Source organism: Agelaius phoeniceus, chromosome 2 (genome assembly GCF_051311805.1).
Source record: "Agelaius phoeniceus isolate bAgePho1 chromosome 2, bAgePho1.hap1, whole genome shotgun sequence".
NCBI classification, from domain to species: domain Eukaryota; kingdom Metazoa; phylum Chordata; class Aves; order Passeriformes; family Icteridae; genus Agelaius; species Agelaius phoeniceus.
In genome coordinates, this window is record NC_135266.1 from 88,252,932 (window position 1) to 88,274,124 (window position 21,193).

The 21,193-nt window shown below is 46.2% G+C and overlaps 1 protein-coding gene across 2 annotated transcripts; it reads left to right on the forward strand.

Annotated features, from left to right (window-relative positions):
- On the forward strand, positions 1-20,951 carry MFAP5 (microfibril associated protein 5). Of its 2 annotated transcripts, XM_077174135.1 has the most exons (11): positions 835-1,110; positions 3,801-6,773; positions 7,686-8,489; positions 8,882-8,944; positions 11,633-11,680; positions 12,815-12,838; positions 15,102-15,137; positions 15,916-15,951; positions 16,717-16,804; positions 17,659-17,732; positions 18,318-20,951. In XM_077174135.1, the coding sequence occupies exons 4-11, from the start codon at positions 8,884-8,886 to the stop codon at positions 18,434-18,436; spliced, it is 486 nt and encodes a 161-aa protein (XP_077030250.1). In that variant the 5' UTR covers positions 835-1,110; positions 3,801-6,773; positions 7,686-8,489; positions 8,882-8,883; the 3' UTR covers positions 18,437-20,951. The 2 variants fall into 2 exon arrangements, with proteins under 2 accessions (XP_054484300.2, XP_077030250.1); XM_054628325.2 differs by lacking the exons at positions 835-1,110; positions 3,801-6,773 and adding an exon at positions 1-202 and having other exon boundaries at positions 8,348-8,489.
- Positions 20,952-21,193: the final 242 nt, after the last annotated feature.

Consider the following 21,193-nt stretch of genomic DNA (forward strand, 5'->3'; position numbering starts at 1 on the left):
TTGAAAGACCTTTTCTGACAGACAGCAACCGTTTGGGGACATAAGAGAGGAGTGCATGCATCTCATTGAATAGGTAACTTTGGAGAAGGTCAGAGGCTCCTGTTATCCTTATTCTGGGCACAGTTTGAGGACTGAGAGACACAAAGAAGCCCAGGCGGGCATAGTTGCACACAGAAACAAAGGGAAGGATGAATAGCAGCTGGTAAGTTTCAAAGACTGGTATATAACCAGCAGCTCCCAGTTCCACAAGACAGGAGCGCATTTCTCCCAACTGATTTGCAGTTCTGCTGCAGAGAAACAACAGTACTGAGGAGCTGGACAGAAGGGTGAATGCGCTTTTGATGGACACACTCATTTGAAAGGAAAACATTTTGTCTGTATCTCTCCTCTTCCAGTCCCTGTCGTCTGCCTGGCCCCTTCTCCAGCTGTTTTTCCCAGTCTGCATTTTTCCTTTACCATCTTGAGAAAGTTCCTGCCTGCCTGCCTTTGTTTCCTGCTCCTTTACCTCTTTTTGACTCCTGTTTTGCCCTTTTCTGTCTCCTTCCCCATTGTCTTTTGATGAATGCTGTTGCAGTGATGACTTTGGATTTCAGTGCCTGTTGGGAAGGATCTGATGCAACCACAGGATGGCTATATCTCGCAGGCACTTTGCTGCATTAAGTCTGATAAACATCTGCCCTCCCAGCTAAAGAGCTTCAGGCAGCAGGTTAAATGTCCTCGAGTTTACCCCAGTCGTGTTAGTGTTTTCCTCTTGTGTCCGGCAGTTCTGTCACCGGAGCTGACGAGAGCTGGCAATCTGGGGGTTGTCTATTCTCATTCGTGGGGAGCAGTTTCTTCATTTTTCTTCACCTAACTGATGCCCCCTCTCGCCGCTAGCAAGGGTGCTTACACACCCCGCTCCGCTCGCATGCCTTGAGCCGATGGAGCTGATTAGGGGGCGGGCGTCTGCATCTCCAGTTCTGGTCTCCCCTCGCAGGGTCCGGCGCCATGATGGGAGCAGTGCTCAGGAGGTTCCCTGCGGTGCCAGGGGACCCTTCCCCTTCCCTTCTCCTGCGCCAGGTGCTAAGGGAGGAGGGGCACAGAGGTGCCTCGCAGGGAGGCCAAAACTAGGTCAGTGTAGCTGGAAACCGCAGCTGGTGCACTGCGATGGGGGGCGGAGAGCCAGCTGTAGCCAGAGGGGGATGAGTGGATGGCGAGAGGAGGATGAGTGGATGGCGGGAGGGGGAAGGGTCTCTCCGCGAAGTTGTAGGGCGGGACAGCGTTCTCCGGGCTGCTCGCATCGGCGTTCCCCGCCCCGCTCCCCATCCTCGCCAGCCCCGCGCCCCCGGGTCCCGCCGCCGGGCGCCCGCCGAGCCCCTTCCCTTCCCAGCGCTGCGCCTGCGAGTGGGCAGGGGAGAGGGAGAGGAAGGGAGGGATGAAGGTAGTGCTGGGAACGGAGAGATGGAGGAAAAATCTGGGCAATGAATGAGGAACAGATGGAGAAATGTATATTAAAAAAAAAAAAAAGAGAGAGAGAGAAGAGAAGCGTGAAAGGCAACAAACAATGACAACTCATGTTTCAGCAGCACTTGCAATTGGTTCAGTGGGGAGGAGGTCATCTGCATTCCTCACAGTGCCCAGGCAAAAGGACGCATCCCCCTTGCCAAAATCCACAGGGCAATGAAGCCGCTGCAGCCAGACGCTGCAAGCTCCATCACCAGTAGCTTCGGCAGCACAGATGTACCTCGCTACTGCCCAGAGGTCATCCTGTTACCACCCTTCGGAGTGCAATGAAAGCCCATTTCAGTACAGTTTGCAGTACGCTTTGTTTGACCTTTTGAGTGTTTCTACATCAACACTGCCTCCTCTGTTACAGCTCCAAAAAAATCCAGATTGCCAGAGTTGTGTCCTTTTGTCGTTGCTGTACAACCAAAGCCTTATTTTCTCTAGCTCCGACTTTCTCTCCTCCTCCCTTTCTCTATGTCGTTTCCATTTTCCCCGCCCGTCTCCCCTGCTGCCCAGTGCCAGCCTTGCCCCCACTGCCTGGTGCCTCCATCATTCCTGGGTTCACCCATCTCATCGGAGCTGTGCTGCCTGCAGAAACGCACGCTCTCCCAGCCATGCCCTCCCCATCCTCGTTTTCCAATCCCCCCTTCGTCTCTCCTCATCAGCCCCGTTACATCCTTCCTAGCCTGACGCTGGCAGCGAGTCTCCTCCCTTCTTCCCTCCCTCTCCCCTTCCTTCCTCATCCCTCCCCCTCCTCTCCCTGCAGTGTTTCCCAGCCCTCGCTGCAGTGCAATCCATCACTCCCAGCAAGGTCCTCACACCAGGGGAGGGGGAAGCCTGGCTCCCTGTGAGGCAAGGGTGGGTGGGCAGGGAGTGCAACTATCTCCTCCTTTGCTAGGAAGTGAGAAAAGATCGCAGAATACAGACCCTCCTGGAATAGAGACCTCCCATCTGCTTCCAGCTATTTTATTTATTCCTTTACTTATTTAGTCTCTTTGTTTTCAAAGAAAAATATGTTTCTGCCAACATTCCAGTGAGGGCGACTGAAAGGAAACCAAGGAGACAGAGAGAATGCCAGAGCCAGAAAAGATTGTTCAGATAGAAAAACCGGGAGACAACACTTGGGAGGAGGGAAAAAGAAGAGAGAAAGAGAGAAAGAGAGAAAGAGAGAAAGAGAGAAAGAGAGAAAGAGAAAAAGAGAGAAAGAGAGAGAGAGAGAGAGAGAGAGAGAAAGAAAGAAAGAAAGAAAGAAAGAAAGAAAGAAAGAAAGAAAGAAAGAAAGAGAAAAAGAAAGAAAGAAAGAAAGAAAGAAAGAAAGAAAGAAAGAAAGAAAGAAAGAAAGAAAGAAAGAAAGAAAGAAAGAAAGAAAGAAAGAAAGAAAGAAAGAAAGAAAGAAAGAAAGAAAGAAAGAAAGAAAGAAAGAAAGAAAGAAAGAAAGAAAGAAAGAAAGAAAGAAAGAAAGAAAGAAAGAAAGAAAGAAAGAAAGAAAGAAAGAAAGAAAGAAAGAAAGAAAGAAAGAAAAAGAAAGGAGGCATATACAGAATCAGAGGAATAAATGCAGAAATAGGTGGGGGAAGATTAGATGCAGGAGAAAGAAAACATAGCAAAAAAACCCCCAAGAATGAAATTGGAGAGAAACCTGAGATGGCAGACATGGCAAGAAAACTCAAGGGTAAATAGTTGAAGGTTTTCTCACAAGAAGATATGTATCAGGGCAGCTGCATTGATGGACAGAGGCAAGAAATTATTAGAATAGTACCAAAGTAGATTTTTCAGCTACCAGTGCTGCCCTTTTACAGACATGTTGTGAAGGTGCTCTTGATGTTGATACATAGAATGGTCTATATTTGTTGCTGTTTTCATCTCTTTAAAGCTGAGGTGAGCTAAAGCAGTGCAGGCCTTTTACATGTACACATTTCACATCAGGACAGATTTTTATTAACATTGCTTGCCTTGACATCAGTCTGCCATTGAATAGAATAGTGACTACACCTGGGGAAGGTCACAGGAAAATTCACGTGACCTGGTTGAAGTCAGCATTACCTACAGGAAACACAGTGATTTATATCAATGCGGTTTCAGTAATGCCCAAAATCTTTGTTCAGATTCCTGTAATGTCAACCGTAGAATAGAACACAAATGAATATTTAAGTCAGACTTTACAGCCCCTGTGAAGGTATAGGAAATGGAGGGATGCAAACCTGAAAGTGGTACTTCCTAATTTCCCCACAATGTAAACCCTCATCAATCTGTCTGCTAACATATAACATCATTTGCATTTCTTCTACTCAGTACAACTTGTTCTTCTTTCTTAGATCCTTTCAGAAGCAGGGTGAGTGCTGTCAATGCTGACACAGAGAACTTCAACATATTCAGTTTGAATATTTTGGATGTGGCCAATTTTAAAAAAGGCTTTGACAACAGATCTTTCATCAACATTACAGAATTTAAAGCAAATGGCTTTTAAAGTTGACAGCTTTGCCCCCTTCACCAATGATGTTTAAAAGCTTAGAGGTTATGCTATTTTTAAATATAATTAATATAGTTTTGCTGGCTTTGGACTGTTAGGGTAGACAAAACCACTAAAATCTCTTCCACCATGCAGGACTACTAAATGACAATAAAACGGTCCAAGAGGCTGGACTTTAAGACAGATACTGTATTGTTTGGAAAGCTCAGCTGTGAGTTGATCTGTGCCAGAGCAGCTCTGTGAACCTGTCTGTGTCAGTGTAAGACACAACTCTACTTCCCAGCAATGACTTCTTCAGCCAGCTCTGGTTACTGCTCCAGGGCATGATTGCTGTGCTGCAACAGGAGGATTAATCCTGCTGGCTTTGCTCCAGAGTTTGTGATGTCCAGAAGAGATGGGAGAAGGGAAGGGAGAATCCATCATGTCCTTGCTGGTGTTCTACTTGTATCTGCAGACTCGTCTGTGTATAAAATCACACCAGCTGAATTAAATATGGTGTTTCTATGTGCTCCAGAGTCTGTATGGACACACATAACTGAGCCTGCAGGAGGGATTTATATGTTTGTCAAGCTTAAAGTGTTATGCTTCCCTCAGAGAACAATTTCGGAAAAAGTTCCCGGAGAAGAGACGTATTTGAGCTCAGCTCCTTGGAGAAAGGAGAGGGTGGAGGAACAGGTGAAACAGCCAGGAAGAATCGACCCTGAGACAGTACAAAGGATCAGAAAGGAAGGATGTTTGTGATAGTAAGAACTACAGAAAGAGTAGAGAAGAAAACCCCAAAGCACCACCAGTGAAGAAAGAAGGCCCTGACAACTTGCTATAACCACATTGGCCATGAGAAGCCTGAAGCACAGGGCCAAATCACCAACCAAGGAGCAAAGAACTCACTGATTTCCTCTTCTTGTGCTCAGTTCTTCACAATGCCGAACGGATTTGGAGGAGCTGCGCCAGTATTTATTAGAATTTCATGGACTACCTTAGTGTATTTTGTGACTGCAAGATTACATGCCCTCTAAGCACTGCCTTGTTGATTTGGAAATAAAGGGGTGAAGAATTCCTTATTTTCCTAGATGGGACAACAGAAAACATGACTATGAGTAAAATAGAGACAAATTGTGTGTCTAGGCTCCTGTACTTGTCAGTATTCACTCTTCTACAATGTGATGAAGATGTGAAGCTCCCAAAATTGAGGATAGATGGATCTGGCCTTTAACTCATGTCCCTTCCCACTGATGACCTCAGCAACACCAGTGGAACAACTGCAGGATGCTGTCAGACCCCAGGTCTTAAAGGAGCCCATCAGCAGTGGGGTCCCAAGAAAATTCCTTTCAGCCCCAATTCGCATGACTACTAGAGCTGCATTATTGACATGATGCATTCACAGATCTCACAGCAGTTCATTAATTTCTTATCACTCAGATGTAACTTAATGCCCTGTTACCATGAGGATACGGGAAGGCCAGGGAAACCAAGAGGAGAGGTAAAAGTCTCCAAGACCTTTGCAAATAGCATGCCCCAGGATCACTTAGACTGTCTGTTCAGATGCAGTCATCTACAGGGTGAAATGCACCAGGAGATTTTAATTTCCAGGAAGGCTGGTTTTGTATCTTATCCAAAATATGCTACCATTACTACAGCATCCCAGATAAACATAATAGGATCAGTACCAACTGGAAAGAAAGATAAGTTTTTGCTGAATCACTGCTGCTGCATCTGATCTTAGGTAAACAACTACAGGCACTGTGGTCAGCACTTGAGGGAATATATGTGTGGAAGTGTTTCCTCTATGAGTCACCCATGCCATTTACTGTGGCAAAGAGTTCTTTTTTGAACAGTTCTTCCCACCATACTGTGGCACTGATACCTTTTAAATTTTTAGAAGAAAGAGTGCTTTACCTTGAGTCATCAGCTGTAGATGTCCCCCAAGATACCCTGTGATGGAGGACAGCAGCATGCAAAGCATAAAACAGCAACATTAGTGAGAAAGGAACATGCAGAAGTATGCGAAGTATTCGTTCCTCCCAGCCACGAAGGGCATCCAGCAATCTTTGTCAATGTCATGAGTCAAGGAATGGAGGGGAGGAAATCAAGATTATTTTCTATCACAAAAAACCAAGTTGAACAGTTTCTAATCCAGTAGGCTGAAAAAGAGGAGAGCTAAGAGGAGATGCTTCATACTGGATGAAGGCCTGCAGATGCAGCCCCACATCTCTTAGAGAATGGGCTTGGACTGCAAGAGAAGACAGGGGCGTTCGCCTGCCGGTGTGCTGCGGCTCCCTCCGGTGTCCACCGCGAGCAAGAGCAGCAGGACACTCCCAGCTATTTCTCTGCGGCTCGTCTGGTTTGTAAAATACTGAGCAGCTCCCAGCCAGCAATTCCATCACCAGCAGGATCGCCTCCATCCGCACCAAGCTCTCCAAATTGAGGGGTTCTGCTAGCACAAGGGATCTACCCCCACCAAGCAGCTGAGGGAGAATGTCTTCCAGTCTGAGAGAAAAATTTAAAGCTCAAAAGCAATCAGCAGAAACCTGATCCAGTACTGGCCGTGGATCCTGTGCTCTGTGGGAGATGGTGGCACATCAACACATTGGTAGATGAAAACATTTGGCATCAATGAAAATTCCCAAATAAATGTGTTGAAAACTCACCAGGCCTTCAGGATGTTTTAGTTAGCCTCTTAAGCAGTAACAGCTCAAATGACAGCACAGAGGCACAGAGAAAAACAAAAGTCAAACCAAGGTGTGTGGAAAATTGTCCAAACATACTGCTATGTGGACTTCCAGAAAAAGCCAAGGATCTGAGAGGATTCCTCAAACTGGTGTGTGGGTCTAACTTCCATCATATCCTTCTGTTTCTTTAATGACCTCTTGAGCATTTCCAATGGACTCAGTTTTAGCTGGTCCCTGAAAGTTGGAATGGTGGTGTCTTGCTCCAACGAAAGAGAGGAATGGTGTTTGGGTTCAGAGGGTTGCCCTGGTGAGCAGGGAAATTCTTAGCTTTCCCCAGCCCCTCTGCACCTCTTCTGGTATGGTCCACCACTCGTGCATCCACCAGGAGTCTTGGGAGGGCCACAAATAAGAAGGAACAGTTGCTTTCTTCTTAAGCAATGCCAAAAACAGTGTTCAGCCACTCTCAGGTAAGAAGTGGTGGCTTCAGTTATGTCAGGTGTGGGCAACATGGGTCTGGCATGGCAAGGAGGACACAGAGAGCATTTCCTCAGTAACTGTGTATAAGGCATTGTAGGATTTTATTTTCAGCTTGCAATTAGTTGAAAAAAAGGGGGTTACCAAGCTACCAGGATGAGCCTTAGGAGACACAGCTTTCCCTTACAAGGTTTCTGTCTTTCATTGCTGTATGAGGTAGGGAATTGGGGGCGTTTCCTGGTCTTCTCCTTGGCTCCAGGACTGAGATTGTGCCTTGAAGCTCACTCAGTGCCTCCTCAAACCCAGCAGAGTTGTTACAGAAGCAGTAAAGGGAAAAGAAGGCAGTGGAAGAAACAGAAGGAGGTCAGATCCAGGGGCTGTTGGAAGAAGAGTTAGGGGAGACTGGCTATTCCAGTGGGATTTGTGGGGCTTGCATCATAAAACACACATAAAACACACAATGCTTGGAGGCACAGGGGAGTCAGGAGGACGGCAGTGAAGGTCAGGTCTCATTCATCGTCTTCTTTCTCCGTTTGTGTCTCTCTCATTTTCCTAATTTTTTTTTTTTTTTTGCCTGCCTTTCTCAGGCCAGAACGGCAGCGGCGCTGCAGGACGGGCCCCGTGGCCGATACCTGCTCCCGTTCCTTGTGCTCCCTGCCCGCCCCGAGCCCGGTCCCGTGGGAAGCCCAGTCCCTCCATCCCGCCGGGAAGCGCCAGCGAGGCAGCGGGGTGATGTCACCGCTGTCGCTGCCCGCCGCTGCCCCCCTGCCAGCCCCAGCCCGCCTGCCCCGGCCCCGGCCCCGCCACCGGCACCGCTCGGTGCCGCGGGGCGGAGAGGCGCGGGGAGCATCCGGGCGCGTCCTGCCGGAGAACGGGATGCGGGCTCCGCATGTCCCTGTGCCACAGGCAGCCAGGGACACGGGGAAGGGGACCGGAGCACTGGGGTGGGGACTGGCGGCAGCTGAGAAGGGAAACGTGACTAGGGGTAGCGGCCTGAGGAGAAGCCAGGCTGCGTAGAAGGGCAGGACGAAACGGGACACCAGTGTGCAACGCAGACCCAGGAATCCATCCCTGGTGCTGGGCCATCCTGGGGGAATGGGAGGAGCCCCTTCGGAGGACAATAAACTCTGGAATGAGGGTGTGGGCTGCTGCTCCTCGCTCCCCCCCTCATTCCACATGCATGATGATACCATATCCCTCCATCTCGCTGGCTTCTTGGGGTTTTTTCTTTTTTTTTCTCTTTTCCCAGAAATTGTATTTTGAAGACAACTAAAAGGAGAACGTGTTCTGGGTGTGGCTGCATGTGATTTACCCAATAGCCAAAGTGGGGGGGCGCCGAAGGGGAAAAACAGAGCGTCTGCTGCTGAAGGGAGTGGAAGCTGAGGGCTGCAGTAAGTGATGGGGACCCTGTCTTTTTTTTCAGTGCTCCTCGAAATAACTGAAAAGCAGAAGAGAATGGAGGGAGAGAACGTGGGGGAAACTTTCCGTTGCATGCTGAGGGTGTGTGTGGAGCAGGGCTTAGCCATCCAAATGTGAAAAGAGATGGGGACTGGAGAAAGGAGGTGGAAAAGAGGAGCAAAGCAGGTGGTGTTATAAGTTCAGTCCAGAATGTTTCAGAAATAACTGGGATACTGGCCACATGAGGAGGGAGACAGGAGGGAGGCTGGGAAGACCAAATGGTCTTGAGAAGAAAATGGGTGCAAGCAGCAAAGTTTCTGAGGCATAGGGAAGTGTATACCGGTTCCTCTCTTAGCTCTCCTCTGTTCTCTCCTCCACTCCACAGGCATGAAGACCTCTGGAACCTGTATACTGTTTTGTGTCTTAACACTCTTCTTGTCCCCAGCTGGTGAGTCCTTATGCCCAGGGGAAGGATTTCTTCCCCATCTGGACCCCACGGAGTTTCCTACACAGAATAATGTTCAATGATCTAAGAACAAAGGCAAAGATATATAGAGGGGTGGAGAAGGGAGAAGGACTGAACAGGAAAGGCAAGATGGATGTAAAATTGCAAGGAGAAAATTAGAAACTGGAAACAGTTTCCCATCTGTGACACTCTCCAGAAAGTACTGGGAGTCACAAGAGACAAAGGTCCACAGCTTCTACTCTAGGTATGTTATAGTAAGCAAAACATTTGAGAAAGAGAGTTAGGTGTGCTTTGTGCTTACTGCTTTACCACCTGTGTATGCATGATCTGCAGGGCATTTCCTAGTGCTCTGCAAAATTTGTTCTGTCACAGTTGTGACATGTTTGCTGTCACTAGCAGTTCCTGCTGGATTGACCTCATTCCAAGTCACTCAACTGCTGGGAGGTTTTGTAGTATTTTTACAGCTGTTTTGAGAAGCCTCACCTCTGTAGTTCAGACCATTTTCTGCTTTTGGTGGTGGTGGTTGTTGTTATTCTCTTTTGTGTCTCCATTACTTTGTTTGCTTGGAGATACTTTAGCAAAAATTCAGATCAGTTGTTTTTTTTTTTTTTAATAGCACAACAACAACAACAACAACAACAACAAAAAGGAATAAAACAAGAGGGTAGCATCAGACATTATAGTCAGAAGACTCAGGACAGATAGTGAAAGATTAAATTCAGTGAATGGGCAAAGCTTTGTCCAGGAAAGACTGTATGTATCATTTTCAAACTAGGTTATTCTAATACCCTCTTTGATCCTCCCCTCATGCTGAAACCTGATTCTGCTCCAAATAGCACTTTTTCCTTTAAAGGTGCTCTGTAAAGAATGTCATGTTTATGACTGTGAAGTAGGGAGATGAGGCATCCAAGAGATGAGCTTATAGGTGGGCTATGATTTGAAACAGGAAAAAAAAAGGCCGTGGTTTTTATTGTACATGAAGGAAGCCTGAAAGGAATATTTCTTACTTTTGAATATTTTGTTTTAGCACTTCTTTTTGAGTTCGTTTGTTTTAACTTGGAAAATAACAGGAATCACCAGCTGGTCTCTCATTGTTTCTTTTGATTTTGGGTAAGCTACAGATTTGGTGGGTTAAGGTTGTAGTTCTAGATCTCAAGGATGAATTTACTGCAGCTTGGATAAGAAAGTCCAGTTGTTTATAAGGCTTGTTTATTTGGTACCGTAGTAATTATAAATTGAAGTGATTGAAGGTGGGATAAGAAAATCAACCTTTTTGTGTCCTTGTCTGGTATGCAGAGATTTCACTTCACTTATGTCCTTTTGTTTTAGAATTGGACTGGCTTTCTCTTCAACCCCTAGGGGAAAACAAGATTCGTAATAGCTGACTTTTCAAAGTTAGAAAAGGGGGAGGAGCCACCCTGTCTTTTCTACACATCTCTTCAAATCCAGCTCTGCTGGCTTCTGCAATGGTTTCAGGATTTTCATCCTTCCTTTTGCATCAGTAACAAAGGAGAATGTGCTCAACACCATTTTCTTCCCCACTTGTTACAATTAAGAGATTAGCCAGAACAGGGGAAGTTTTGGGCTGTATTAGATTGTGTACTTAAGTTATTATGCATGTCTGGCCCTCCCTGGGTTAATCACCAACAGCTGGCAGCTGGGTGGGGAACAGAATATCAGTGTCCAGCAACTCCTGTAATGCTGTAGAGCAGGATTATGTAGGGGTCCCAAGAGACCCTCTGTGGCCTGCAAGTAACTGCCCTTGGAATGTGGAAGAACTATGACAAAAACTCAAAATCTGATAGTTTTACCCACACAGTGCTCCCCTCAAGAGCAGAAAGCTGCAGGCTGAGGTTGCAGGACGTAGTGGGATGTACTGATTTTTGGGCTGGTCATGCACACATTCCTGCAGTGCCCCAGATCACTGGCTTTTTCCTGCCAACTCCTTCCTTCATCCCACCCCAGTTATGCAGACATTTCCCTCGTCTGTGGCTAGCAGGAAATATTTTCCTATTCCTGGCTGCTCTAAGGAAGCTGCTCTGTCACCCTTTATATTTAAACAAACAAACAGTCTAGCCCAGCTTCAGTTCCTTCCATGTAGTATGCACAGCCAAGCTTCCATCATTCCTCTTCTCCAGTTCACCCAGAGGCTGAGAGAGGAAAGATTATCTGCTCTGTGCTCCATACACAGGCTGGATGATTTGCCTAAGGAGCTACAAAACCTGAAGTCTGCTTTTTACTGTACCAATGACTCAATCTGTGCCCCCCAAGTGAATAATTTCCATGACTCAGTTTCCTCTTTTATAAAATAGAGATAGGGATTTTGCTCAGCCTCCAGAGCAGAGAGGCCACATCGATCTTTTTTTTCAAAATGCATCAAAAGAGGTTTCAGAAGGGCAAGGTCTGGTAGCAGATCCAGAAGTATTTACTAACTTGTCCCTGTGCCTAGCCACTGCCCGTGGTGGAAGCAGCAGGGATAGGATCAGGACCTGCTGTATCCACAAGCCTTTAAACAGCAAATGCAGCTGGCAGTGGAGGCTGAGTAGAGAGCATTGCTCCCTTCAGCAGAGGGCAGTGGTGTCTCCTGGATAGATAAACATGAAAATTTCACAAAGCCTGCAGACTATAAAAATCTGTCTTTTGTCACACCCCTCTCTTCTTCTCTTGCAGACTGGTTTCCATGGATGGTCAATGGGCAAGAACCAGAAACTGCTACTGGTAAGTATTACAGGCATGTTAATGTGCTGAAGATTGCTCATGTGACCCAGTTGTCCTGTGGAGTTACAGCCTGTTTATTAGAAAATACTATTCTTTGTTTCTTTGCCTCTGACATTGTGAGCTTACCTTTCAGTGAAGATTAAACAAGCTCTCCAAGACAACCTGCTAAGTGTTACATGCTCTTTACAAATAATTCTCTAGTGCAGGGGTCCTGAACACTTAGCTGAAGGGTACAAAGTTATGTTCACAGTCAAGGGTTGTAGGAGGTCCACAAAAGCTGGTACATCTTCAACCACGAGATGCTTGGGGAACTCTACTGCTGCTCAGAAAAATCCTAAGGAGAATGGTGCACAAATGGCATGGTGCTTTAGTAGTGAGGCCATTGGGAAAGGATATTGACTGATCTTCTTACTGGCTGTGTTGTTGGGGGTGAATTGATTTATCCCTCTGGACCTTAATCCATTTTTGCCACATGGTAAGATAAAATGAATGTACATTTACATCATGCTTCAGCACCCAAAAGGACCACAAGGGCTTGTCTTTTCTTCAAACCTGAAGCCCCTGGCTAAGCCTGCAGCCATCTCCCAGCTATGATCCTATGATATGTAATATCTGCAGTTTCCCAGAAAACTATTCAGAAGCCAGGTCAAAACATATCCTCCAAGCATCCTTTCCTTCATGCTTTACCTCTCTACCACTACCTCAGCTTTGCCATCAATTGCTTTTCAAAGAAACTCATCCACTGATGAATTTCTGCAGTCAAGGCTAGGTTTTGGGGTTGCCTCCCTCCTTCTCTGCCATGGGTGCCCTCAGCTGTCTGTCCCTAGTGCTGCAAGACCCCTCAGCACCTTCATTTCAGAAGCCAACAGCAGCCATATCTGAGAAGTCAAGATATGCCTCCAAAACACACTCAGAGTTGATACAACACGTGCACTAAGAAATCCAGTCCCAGGCCACAAGAAAGGAGAGTAGATACAGACAGGTTGGGGATACTGTGTTTGATTATGTATTTGCTGGGTTGGGTCCCACTGTCTCATGAGCCTGGCAGGAGAGGTAATTCAAGCTGGCTCTGGCTGGCTGTGTAAGGGACCATAAAGTAAAGAAAAGCTTTTTCAAGGACATTCTCTTTTCCAGGTGGAGTTACCCCTGACAGCTCTGGTAAGCTCCAATCTCTTGGCATCTTCATGCTTCTTTTTCCCTTTTCACCACTGCTGCCTAGACAGCCACAGAAATTACCCATTATGTCCAGAAACTCCTCATCCCACTTCTGATGCATGGCAGCATTCTTCCAGCACTTATGTCTGTCTGGGAGTCCTTTTTGTGCTCCACGCAGGGAGATGAATTTAGGGTAACTTAATGGTCTATTCTCCAAGGAAATGCCAATCTCACTTTATGTACCAGGGCTCCCTGAAGAGGTTTCCACTGCAGGAAGCCATGAAATTTAAAGCTCACACATCCTTGGCTTCCAGAGAAGGTGGCAGGAACAAACAGACTAAATGATGAGGGTGAGAAATTGGACAGGTTCAAACGGGGACACAGGCTGTGTGTGTGTGTCTGCTGACTGGTAGCAGATGTCCTTCAGTTCTCAGGAGACAGAGGTGCCAAAAATCCCCTGAAAGTAGTAGAGCAAACCCTGAGCATTGTTGGAGTGGGGAAGTGGAAATTCTGTTCTTTCGGTACTGTCTGCCCCACCGTGCCTGCAGCTGTGTCACAGGGGGGCAGCAAAATGTCTGTGAAGAGAAGGGTAGATGGAGGACTTGGAAGATAAGCACTTAGAGCACACAGTGTGTGTCCTTAGAGAGTGGAGATGGCCCCAGGAGATGGACACAGAGCTGATGGGAGTGTAGGCAATTCCAACAATGGGCAATGGAGGAAAAGAGAGGCTCAAGAAGGAGCCTCCCCACTTTTTCCAACCCCACTCTGAGTTCAAATCTGTCACCACTGGCCTTGGAGATGGTTTCTCTCTCTGCTGGAGCAGTGTTTCAAACACATTCCTCTGAGGTGGGTGAAGACCCGGCAGGGCAGGGAGAGGGAGAACACATGTGGTCGATGCTATGGGTCAGAGAGAGGCAGCTATGCATGGCTGTTTCTGGGGAGTGTGCTCTGACTGTATGGGAACTCATCTGAGAGTGGTGTCTTGTTCTCTAGAGCATCAGCTCCACAGTTTGTCCTCTGCCCTGACTGCTCATCAGCTGGCTGCAGTACTTGTTGTGGGTCAGACTGCCATGAGACTGAGTCAAGAGGCCAGCTGGAAATGTAATTAGGATAATTGAAAACTGCAGATGAGTCGAAGGGCCAGCTAGGAATATAATTAAGATAGTAACAGACTGCATATTTTGGTTAAGATCTTAAATAAGTTAAAGAGTTAAGTTAGAAATGTGGCTAGCAAGAATCATGTACCCTAGTTAAAGTGTGACAAAGATATCCAGAAGTAAAGCTAGGAGTGACAGAGGATAGACAGAGTACTGTAAAAGAGCAGAAACCATAAAAATAACTGGCCTCCAAGAATAATCGAACAAGAGAGGCTTGGACCATGACCACCAGGTGAAAAAGTCCTGCCAACTGGACATAGGTGAAGAGTTCACCATGAGGAAGGTGGCTTTCTTCCTCCTATACACCCACTCCCTTATTTAAAAATCCCACTGACCAAATTAAGAGGATACAATTGCTTGGCCATAATAGATATTCAGCTAATTATAATATGAAATGGGCAGGTAATGATTATGTATTAGGCTTCCATAGAAATCACGTGAATATATAAAACCTTTCTTAGGTAAATAGAGAACAGGAGTCTGCAACTCCTCCTTGCACATGCCTTTAGAAATTATTCCATATGTAATATATATCCTTCTTTTCAACTTTAATTAGTTGAAGAGTCGTTTGTCCATGCTTCAAGACAACACTGGAAGAGGAAAGTGGAAGCACAATATTGTATCTACAAGATGTATGATCTTTGTGGTTGGGATGGGAGGTGAAAACAGCTGTGTTCAGCATATGAGGCCTGACAGTCTGTAGGAAGGTAGATAGGACTTAGTGTCCAGACCAAACTGGTGGTGACTAACATACATCTAAAGGTTAAAAGAGTAAAAGTGAAGCCTTTACAGCAAACTGGGGCTTCAAAATGCTTACCATTGAGGGATCAAGCAAAACCCTTCACAAAGAATGTGCCATTGGGACCCATCTTTGCTCTGCAGCATCCTATCAGCTCTAGCACACCCAGCATATTGGCAGGGAAAGCCTACAGGTACTCTGACAAATCAGATAATAACAACATCACGGTCAGCGTTGTCTATAAACCAGATGTAAGGACCAGTCCTGACTAGTCCTTACCTCACTAGTCAGGACTGGTAAGCCAGCAGAACACTGGCAGGAGGAGACTGTAAGCTCAAATAAAGATCTTCCAGTACATCTCTTTTTCCAGGTGCAGCTGCCACACCACCTGTGCCTCTTCCTCCTGGTGAGTTTATTCTCAGTTTGCAGCCACATGTTGTGGACCCTCCTCCCTCTCCTCACACAGTCCCTTACACACCTGGAATCCTGCCTTCTCTGACTGCCCCTAAGCCCCACACTCAAAAGATTCATTCTCTTTAACACATATGTTTTGTCTATGCTTCTGGCTAATACTATGGCATCTGAGCAGAAGCAGAAGTCCTCTGTAATTGCTCATAAGAACTTGCCCCTGGCAGTCAGTTCTCTGAATTCCTTTCCAGTTTGTTACTGGGTAAATTATAAAATGTACTGGTTTGCTGTGGTACAGAGGGGTTACTTTATCAGAGGGAGTAACAAACCTGCCTCTTTTTGACCCCTTGTCATGGACAGTAAAGAGCCAGTGGTATTGGGATGCTGTTTCTTAAACAGTGTGTCACTGTTCCTTATGAAGGGCTGTCACAAAGTCCTTCACCTCTTTACTCCATAAAGGGTAATTACAGCAGCTAAAAGAATTTACCTGGCCTTTTAAGTCAGAATGTCCATACACTGTAATTTTCAACAGCAGTGGTAACGCTTTATGGGAAAGATTAAGTAAATATTTAGCATTGTTGATTGCATATCTGGCACTAGACTCACATTGGATTTGTACTTTATGGTTTCATGTCAGTAACAATGAAATCTTTTTCCACATTAGAAGTTACAATGGAAGGCTCTTGAAAGAGTTTTCCAGATATTTGTTTTGATTAAGCTGCTTTCTAGGAAGGAATCATGGTAACTAGCTAACTTTGCTACCCTCTGTCTTCCAGTTCAGTCTGACAGTGAAGCGACAACGGCTTCATCAGGTGTGTTTTAAGTTTGCTGCCTACATCTTCTCCCAGACCCACTTTTACCCACCCTATTAGCTCTCCAGAGAGGTTCTGGCTGGGCACACAGCTCTGTCTCCTGGAAAATTGCTTTATATTGTTCCTTGAGTTAGCAGTACTGGAGAATGATGGTAGTGGAAGCTGAAGCCTTCTCCTGGATGTGCCTGGGAAGGGAGGAGCTGGCAGATCAGCAGACCAGATACAGTGGGTCAATATCATGTCAGTGTCAGTGGCCAAGACCGGGCATTTTAGAATGATGTGCAAGAAAATCCATTGTAGTGGGCAGTAGTAGAAGAATAGTAGTAGAAAATCCATTGTAGTTAGTTACAGGGTTGATTGTCTGGAAAACTAGGAACTAGATTTGTGTCCTGAAATTTGATAATTGCACATCTTTTAGAAACCCAAGTCTTAAATATGCAACTAAAATTTACATTTTGTTTATATGTGTCTGTCCCCTTCACAACATGTGCCTTCTGTATTCTGGGTGTCCAGTGGGCTTGGTTTGCATTTCACTCAATTTTCCCTTCCTTTTGTCTTGTGGAGCAAGGGGATCAGAAATGTCTGCACTATTTTCCTCTTCTTTAAACCAGCCCCATCTCTCACATGAGAGTGACAAGAGAGGCTGGGGTCCTTCCCTAGAAGCCTGGAGGGCTGTCCCTGGTGATGAGGTTATATCTGTGCCTGAATGAGTGCACCTGGCCATGATGCTGGGTTGCACCTCCGTGTTTGTGTGTGTGTTCTCAGACTGCCGTGAGGAAAAGTTCCCCTGCACACGCCTGTACTCTGTTCACAAGCCAGTAAAGCAGTGTATCAGCTACCTCTGTGTTACAAGGTAAGAAACCAGCAGTCCCTAAGAAAAGCACTCAAAACTGCCCAGAAATGGTAGGTCTGGTTCATTTGAAGACTAGAGGTTTTCTCTGGGAACCTATTGGTGAGATGAATCCTATCCCCAGAGCATCCTTTTAGGCTAATTATTTAAAACAGCACAATGGCTACAGTCTGTGCAGCACTAAGGAGCCCTATGTGCCCTATATTGTAATCCATATTTAATCCATATTTATAGGGCCATGAAAATGATCAGAGATATGGAGCACCTCTCCTACAGACAGGTGAGAGAGCTGGGATTATTCAGCTTGGAGAAGAGAAGGCTCCAGGGAGAACCCATTGCAGCCTGCAGTACCTAAAGGGAGCTTATTAAACAGAGGGAGAGCAACATTTTACATGGACAAAGAGTGATAAGAGAAGGGGCAATGGTTTTAAACTGAAAGAAGAGAGATTTAGATTTGTTGTCAGGAAGAAGTTCTTTACTCAGAGGGTGGTGAGGCACCACTGGCACAGATTGCCCAGGGAAGTTGTCAATGCCCATCTTTGGGAGTGTTCAAGGCAAGGTCCAATGTGGGGCCTTGAGCAACCTGATCCAGTGGGTGACATTCCTGCCCAAGGAAGTGAGTTTGGACCTAGGTGATTTTCAATGTCCCTTCCAACTCAAGCCTTCCTATGATTCTAAGATTTCATTGAGTCTTTACAAAGATTACTTTGCTATTGAGCAGCCTTATTTTCGGCTAAGAAATAAAAAAAAAAAGGATTTGCCTGCTCACTAGTGAATATACACGTTTATTCCCTGTTCCCCTTTTTTGTTTCTTTGTGTCCCTGTGCCTTCCTTTGCTGATCCCGGTGATGCCGCAGTGTGCGTCGCATGTACGTAATAAACAAGGAGGTGTGCACTCGCATTATCTGCAAGGAGAACGAGGTCATGCAAGGTGAGTGGTATCACAGGCTAGCTAGAAGGATTACTGCAGCCATCTGATAGAGTGTCAAAGCTAACTAGTTGGCTTAGACCCTGACCCACATGCAGTATCTTCCCTAGACTTTGAAAGAGCTCTGATGCAATGCAGTCTTGGACATAATACACATGCCATGATAAAAAAACTGGGAAGTAGATATTGTGGTACTAAAAAATATGATAGCTCTCTATTCCTCGATCTTAATCATGGTCTAGTAGTCCCAGACACACCCTTACTCAAAGTTGTACTCTTTTGAGGTTAAAGAGTAAATCTCAGTATTTCTGTTCATGAATAGAAGCAGGATCCAGTCTAGATGTTTTATGCAATCTTTGTTGCAGCAAAATACAAGTGGTTTTAACATGTAATGTATATGCATAAAGCCAGAAGGAAATTCATAAAAGCCTAAGGACTTGCTTTGCTTTCCTCATGGATATGGGGATTGAGCAGTTTCAACAGCCTCTGTAGATGCAGTGAAGGATGTGCCTCTAACTATTCTGCTGGAGAATAATTTGAAGGAAGCTTTGATTATCTGTCAACCTGTGTGTGTGTGCTTGTCTTCAGATGAGATCTGTCGCCAGCTGGCTGGCCTTCCTCCTCGACGCCTCCGCCGGTCCGGGCAGCCCCTGCCTCTCCCCTGCAGACAGCTCCTGGAGCAGCAGCGCAGGCCTGATGCTCTGTGAGCTACCAACAGTGGCAGAGGAAAAGGAAGAGAGAGAAGAGAAGGCATCATCCACTACATACAGTCCAAGACAAGTGCTTCTTGCTTGTGATTCCCCCATTATTTCCTTGCTTCTATGCCTTCTTCTACATCCTCTTCTTCAGGTGCTGCAGGGCACAGAGTACCCTCTCTGCCAATCTGTCATGGTAGCTGTTGTCATCTTTATAATCTATTACTAAGGACAGGGGACTCTCCCCTCTTTTCTCTCACACTCTGCCTGGAAGGCTGTGAGCTGCTCATTTCCCAGAGGTCCTTATAAATGTGCTGCACCTTCTCTTGCTTTGCCCCTGAAGAGAGCCAGAAATGGGGACAGGATGAAGTCCTCCCAATGGCACAGATGCCTTAAGCTGCATCTTATCTCACCTTCATGCCCTAGAACTCCTGCCCTAGATTTCTTGCCTGGCATCAGCATGAGCTCAGATGTGGTTGGTCAGCCTGAGCCTCTCTGATTCTCCCAAGCCACTGAGTCTGTTGTGTGATAGCACATTCTCCTCCTTGTGTCTGCTGGCCTCAGGGAAGTGACAGAACTGGGAGACAAGCTGTCCTGAACCCAAGGCACCCCTCCCTGGGTGGCCACAGATCATTTATAACTACCTCTGGGAAGTTTTTGCCTCAAGCCCATTGCCTCCCTTACACACATCTCCTACCAAAAGGAAAAAATCTGGATTTAGTATGGCATTATATTTTTCTCAAAAAGATTATGTTGGATCAGAGTGCTGCATCTCCTCTCCTCTCCTCTCCTCTCCTCTCCTCTCCTCTCCTCTCCTCTCCTCTCCTCTCCTCTCCTCTCCTCTCCTCTCCTCTCCTCTCCTCTCCTCTCCTCTCCTCTCCTCTCCTCTCCTCTCCTCTCCTCTCCTCTCCTCTCCTCTCCTCTCCTCTCCTCTCCTCTCCCCTCCCCTCCCCTGTTCTTGTCCCTCCCTTCCCACTGAAGCCATCTCTTGATGCCCATTCCAGGCAAGTTTCAGGGAGCAGTAATTACAGCTCCCTCCACTCCTAAGCCCAAGAAAGCCCATGAAGAACCTGTGTGACCTGACATTACTGAGACCTTGCAATGAATTATCTTGTCTTGGTGTCTTGTCTTGGTCTGGCTACCTCCACACTCTCCAGTTGCTGTACCTGCTTTCAATCTCCAGTTGAGTTCCTACCTCCTGACCTGGAAGCTCCTGCACAAAGCAGGAAGGAGTTGCAAATTGGAATTGGGTGTGGGAGCAGAATCATTATCTGGGATTGCTGTTTATCTGGCACCTGGGATTTTTCTGCAGAATCTCTGACTGTGCTGACCTGCACAGGGCCAGGTGCTGATGGGGAAGGTAAACATATCTGCAGGTATAAGTGCTTATACAGGCCAGCCTGGGCAGAAGAATTCACTGTGGCAGCATTGGATGTCTGGTCTGCTCGAGGACTTTGTTTTCTAGATATATGGAGAACATTTCCAGGTATATGGACAGTTTTAGTGATGAGATCAGGTAGGGTAAGTAGGGAAGAGCAGTCTGAATTTTATTAATCACTATTGTTACCAATAGTCCCCATGTGACTCTTAGTGGCATGATTCTGTGGGGCACCAGAGCATCAGCAAGACCCTGTCTCTAGGATCTTTGTGTTGTTCCCAAGTAACTGAAAACCAGTTTGCTAGATTTGGCATTCAGTCCCCTCACATCATCTGCCGAACCCTTCAGTCTTGCAGGAGCACTGCCCTGTTGCACAGAGCCAGGGTCACACAGTACTGGGGACAGTTTGCTGCACAGAGGCAGATGTTTGAGGAAAAGAGCAAAAACAATTAGTGTAGGACCATCTTGCCAGGACCTGCATTTCTGCTGTATGCAGCAAGAAGCTGGTCACATCCTCTGTGTGGGGGAAGACACCCTGTGCAGACAGTGTCCATGTGAGGTCAAAATTAGCCTTCGATGGGCTAAATCTCTCTATATTTATCCAGTGTACAGGAGAAAGAATTCCAAATCATGCAGTGACTAGAATTTTATCCTACATATAGGAACACTGCACTGCTACTCAGGGGGTGATGCTCCTCTCGAGTACTCCAGGCTCATGAGACTAGGAATGAAGTAGGGATTTCTTTGTACTGAGAGGGTGCACATTTCTGTAGAAAGGAGGGTACTGAGAGCTTGATCTCAAAGACATTCAAGCCACTGGCAGCCCCTGGCTTCCATGCCACAGGGATACCTGTGAAAATTGCCTGTGTGGAGGAAGGTAGGATGGAGATGGATCTTGGAAATTGGACTGGGTCAAGTCTGTTCTCTGTATTTAGAGGTGAATATTCATCACTATAGATACATAACTGGGTAACCTAGCTACTGTACAGCATATAGAAATTTAACTTTCATACAGGTTGGGAAGTGGTCAGAAGCCTTTCTGTTGCTTGCTTTCAGCAGGGACAGGAAGAGGTGCTCCTGTCCAGGAGAACACTTTTTTAATGCTAGAGTCTATATAATCCATATTAAAAGAAAATTTATTTCCTGTTATTCTTGACAACTCTCATGTGTTTGGGTTTATTTGTCTCTTGCTGTTTTTCCTCCAGATTTGTGGGGATACTTGATTCCATATAAAATCTATCATTTGGAACCTTTTACTCCCTGCTAGCCTAGTCCTCTGCTGTCACCCTCCTCTCACTCATGAATCACAGCTCATGGAAGTTCCTGGGAATGCTTTTTTTTTCCTAGAGAAACATAACATTTTCTCCAGCATTTTTTTTACCATGGATAGC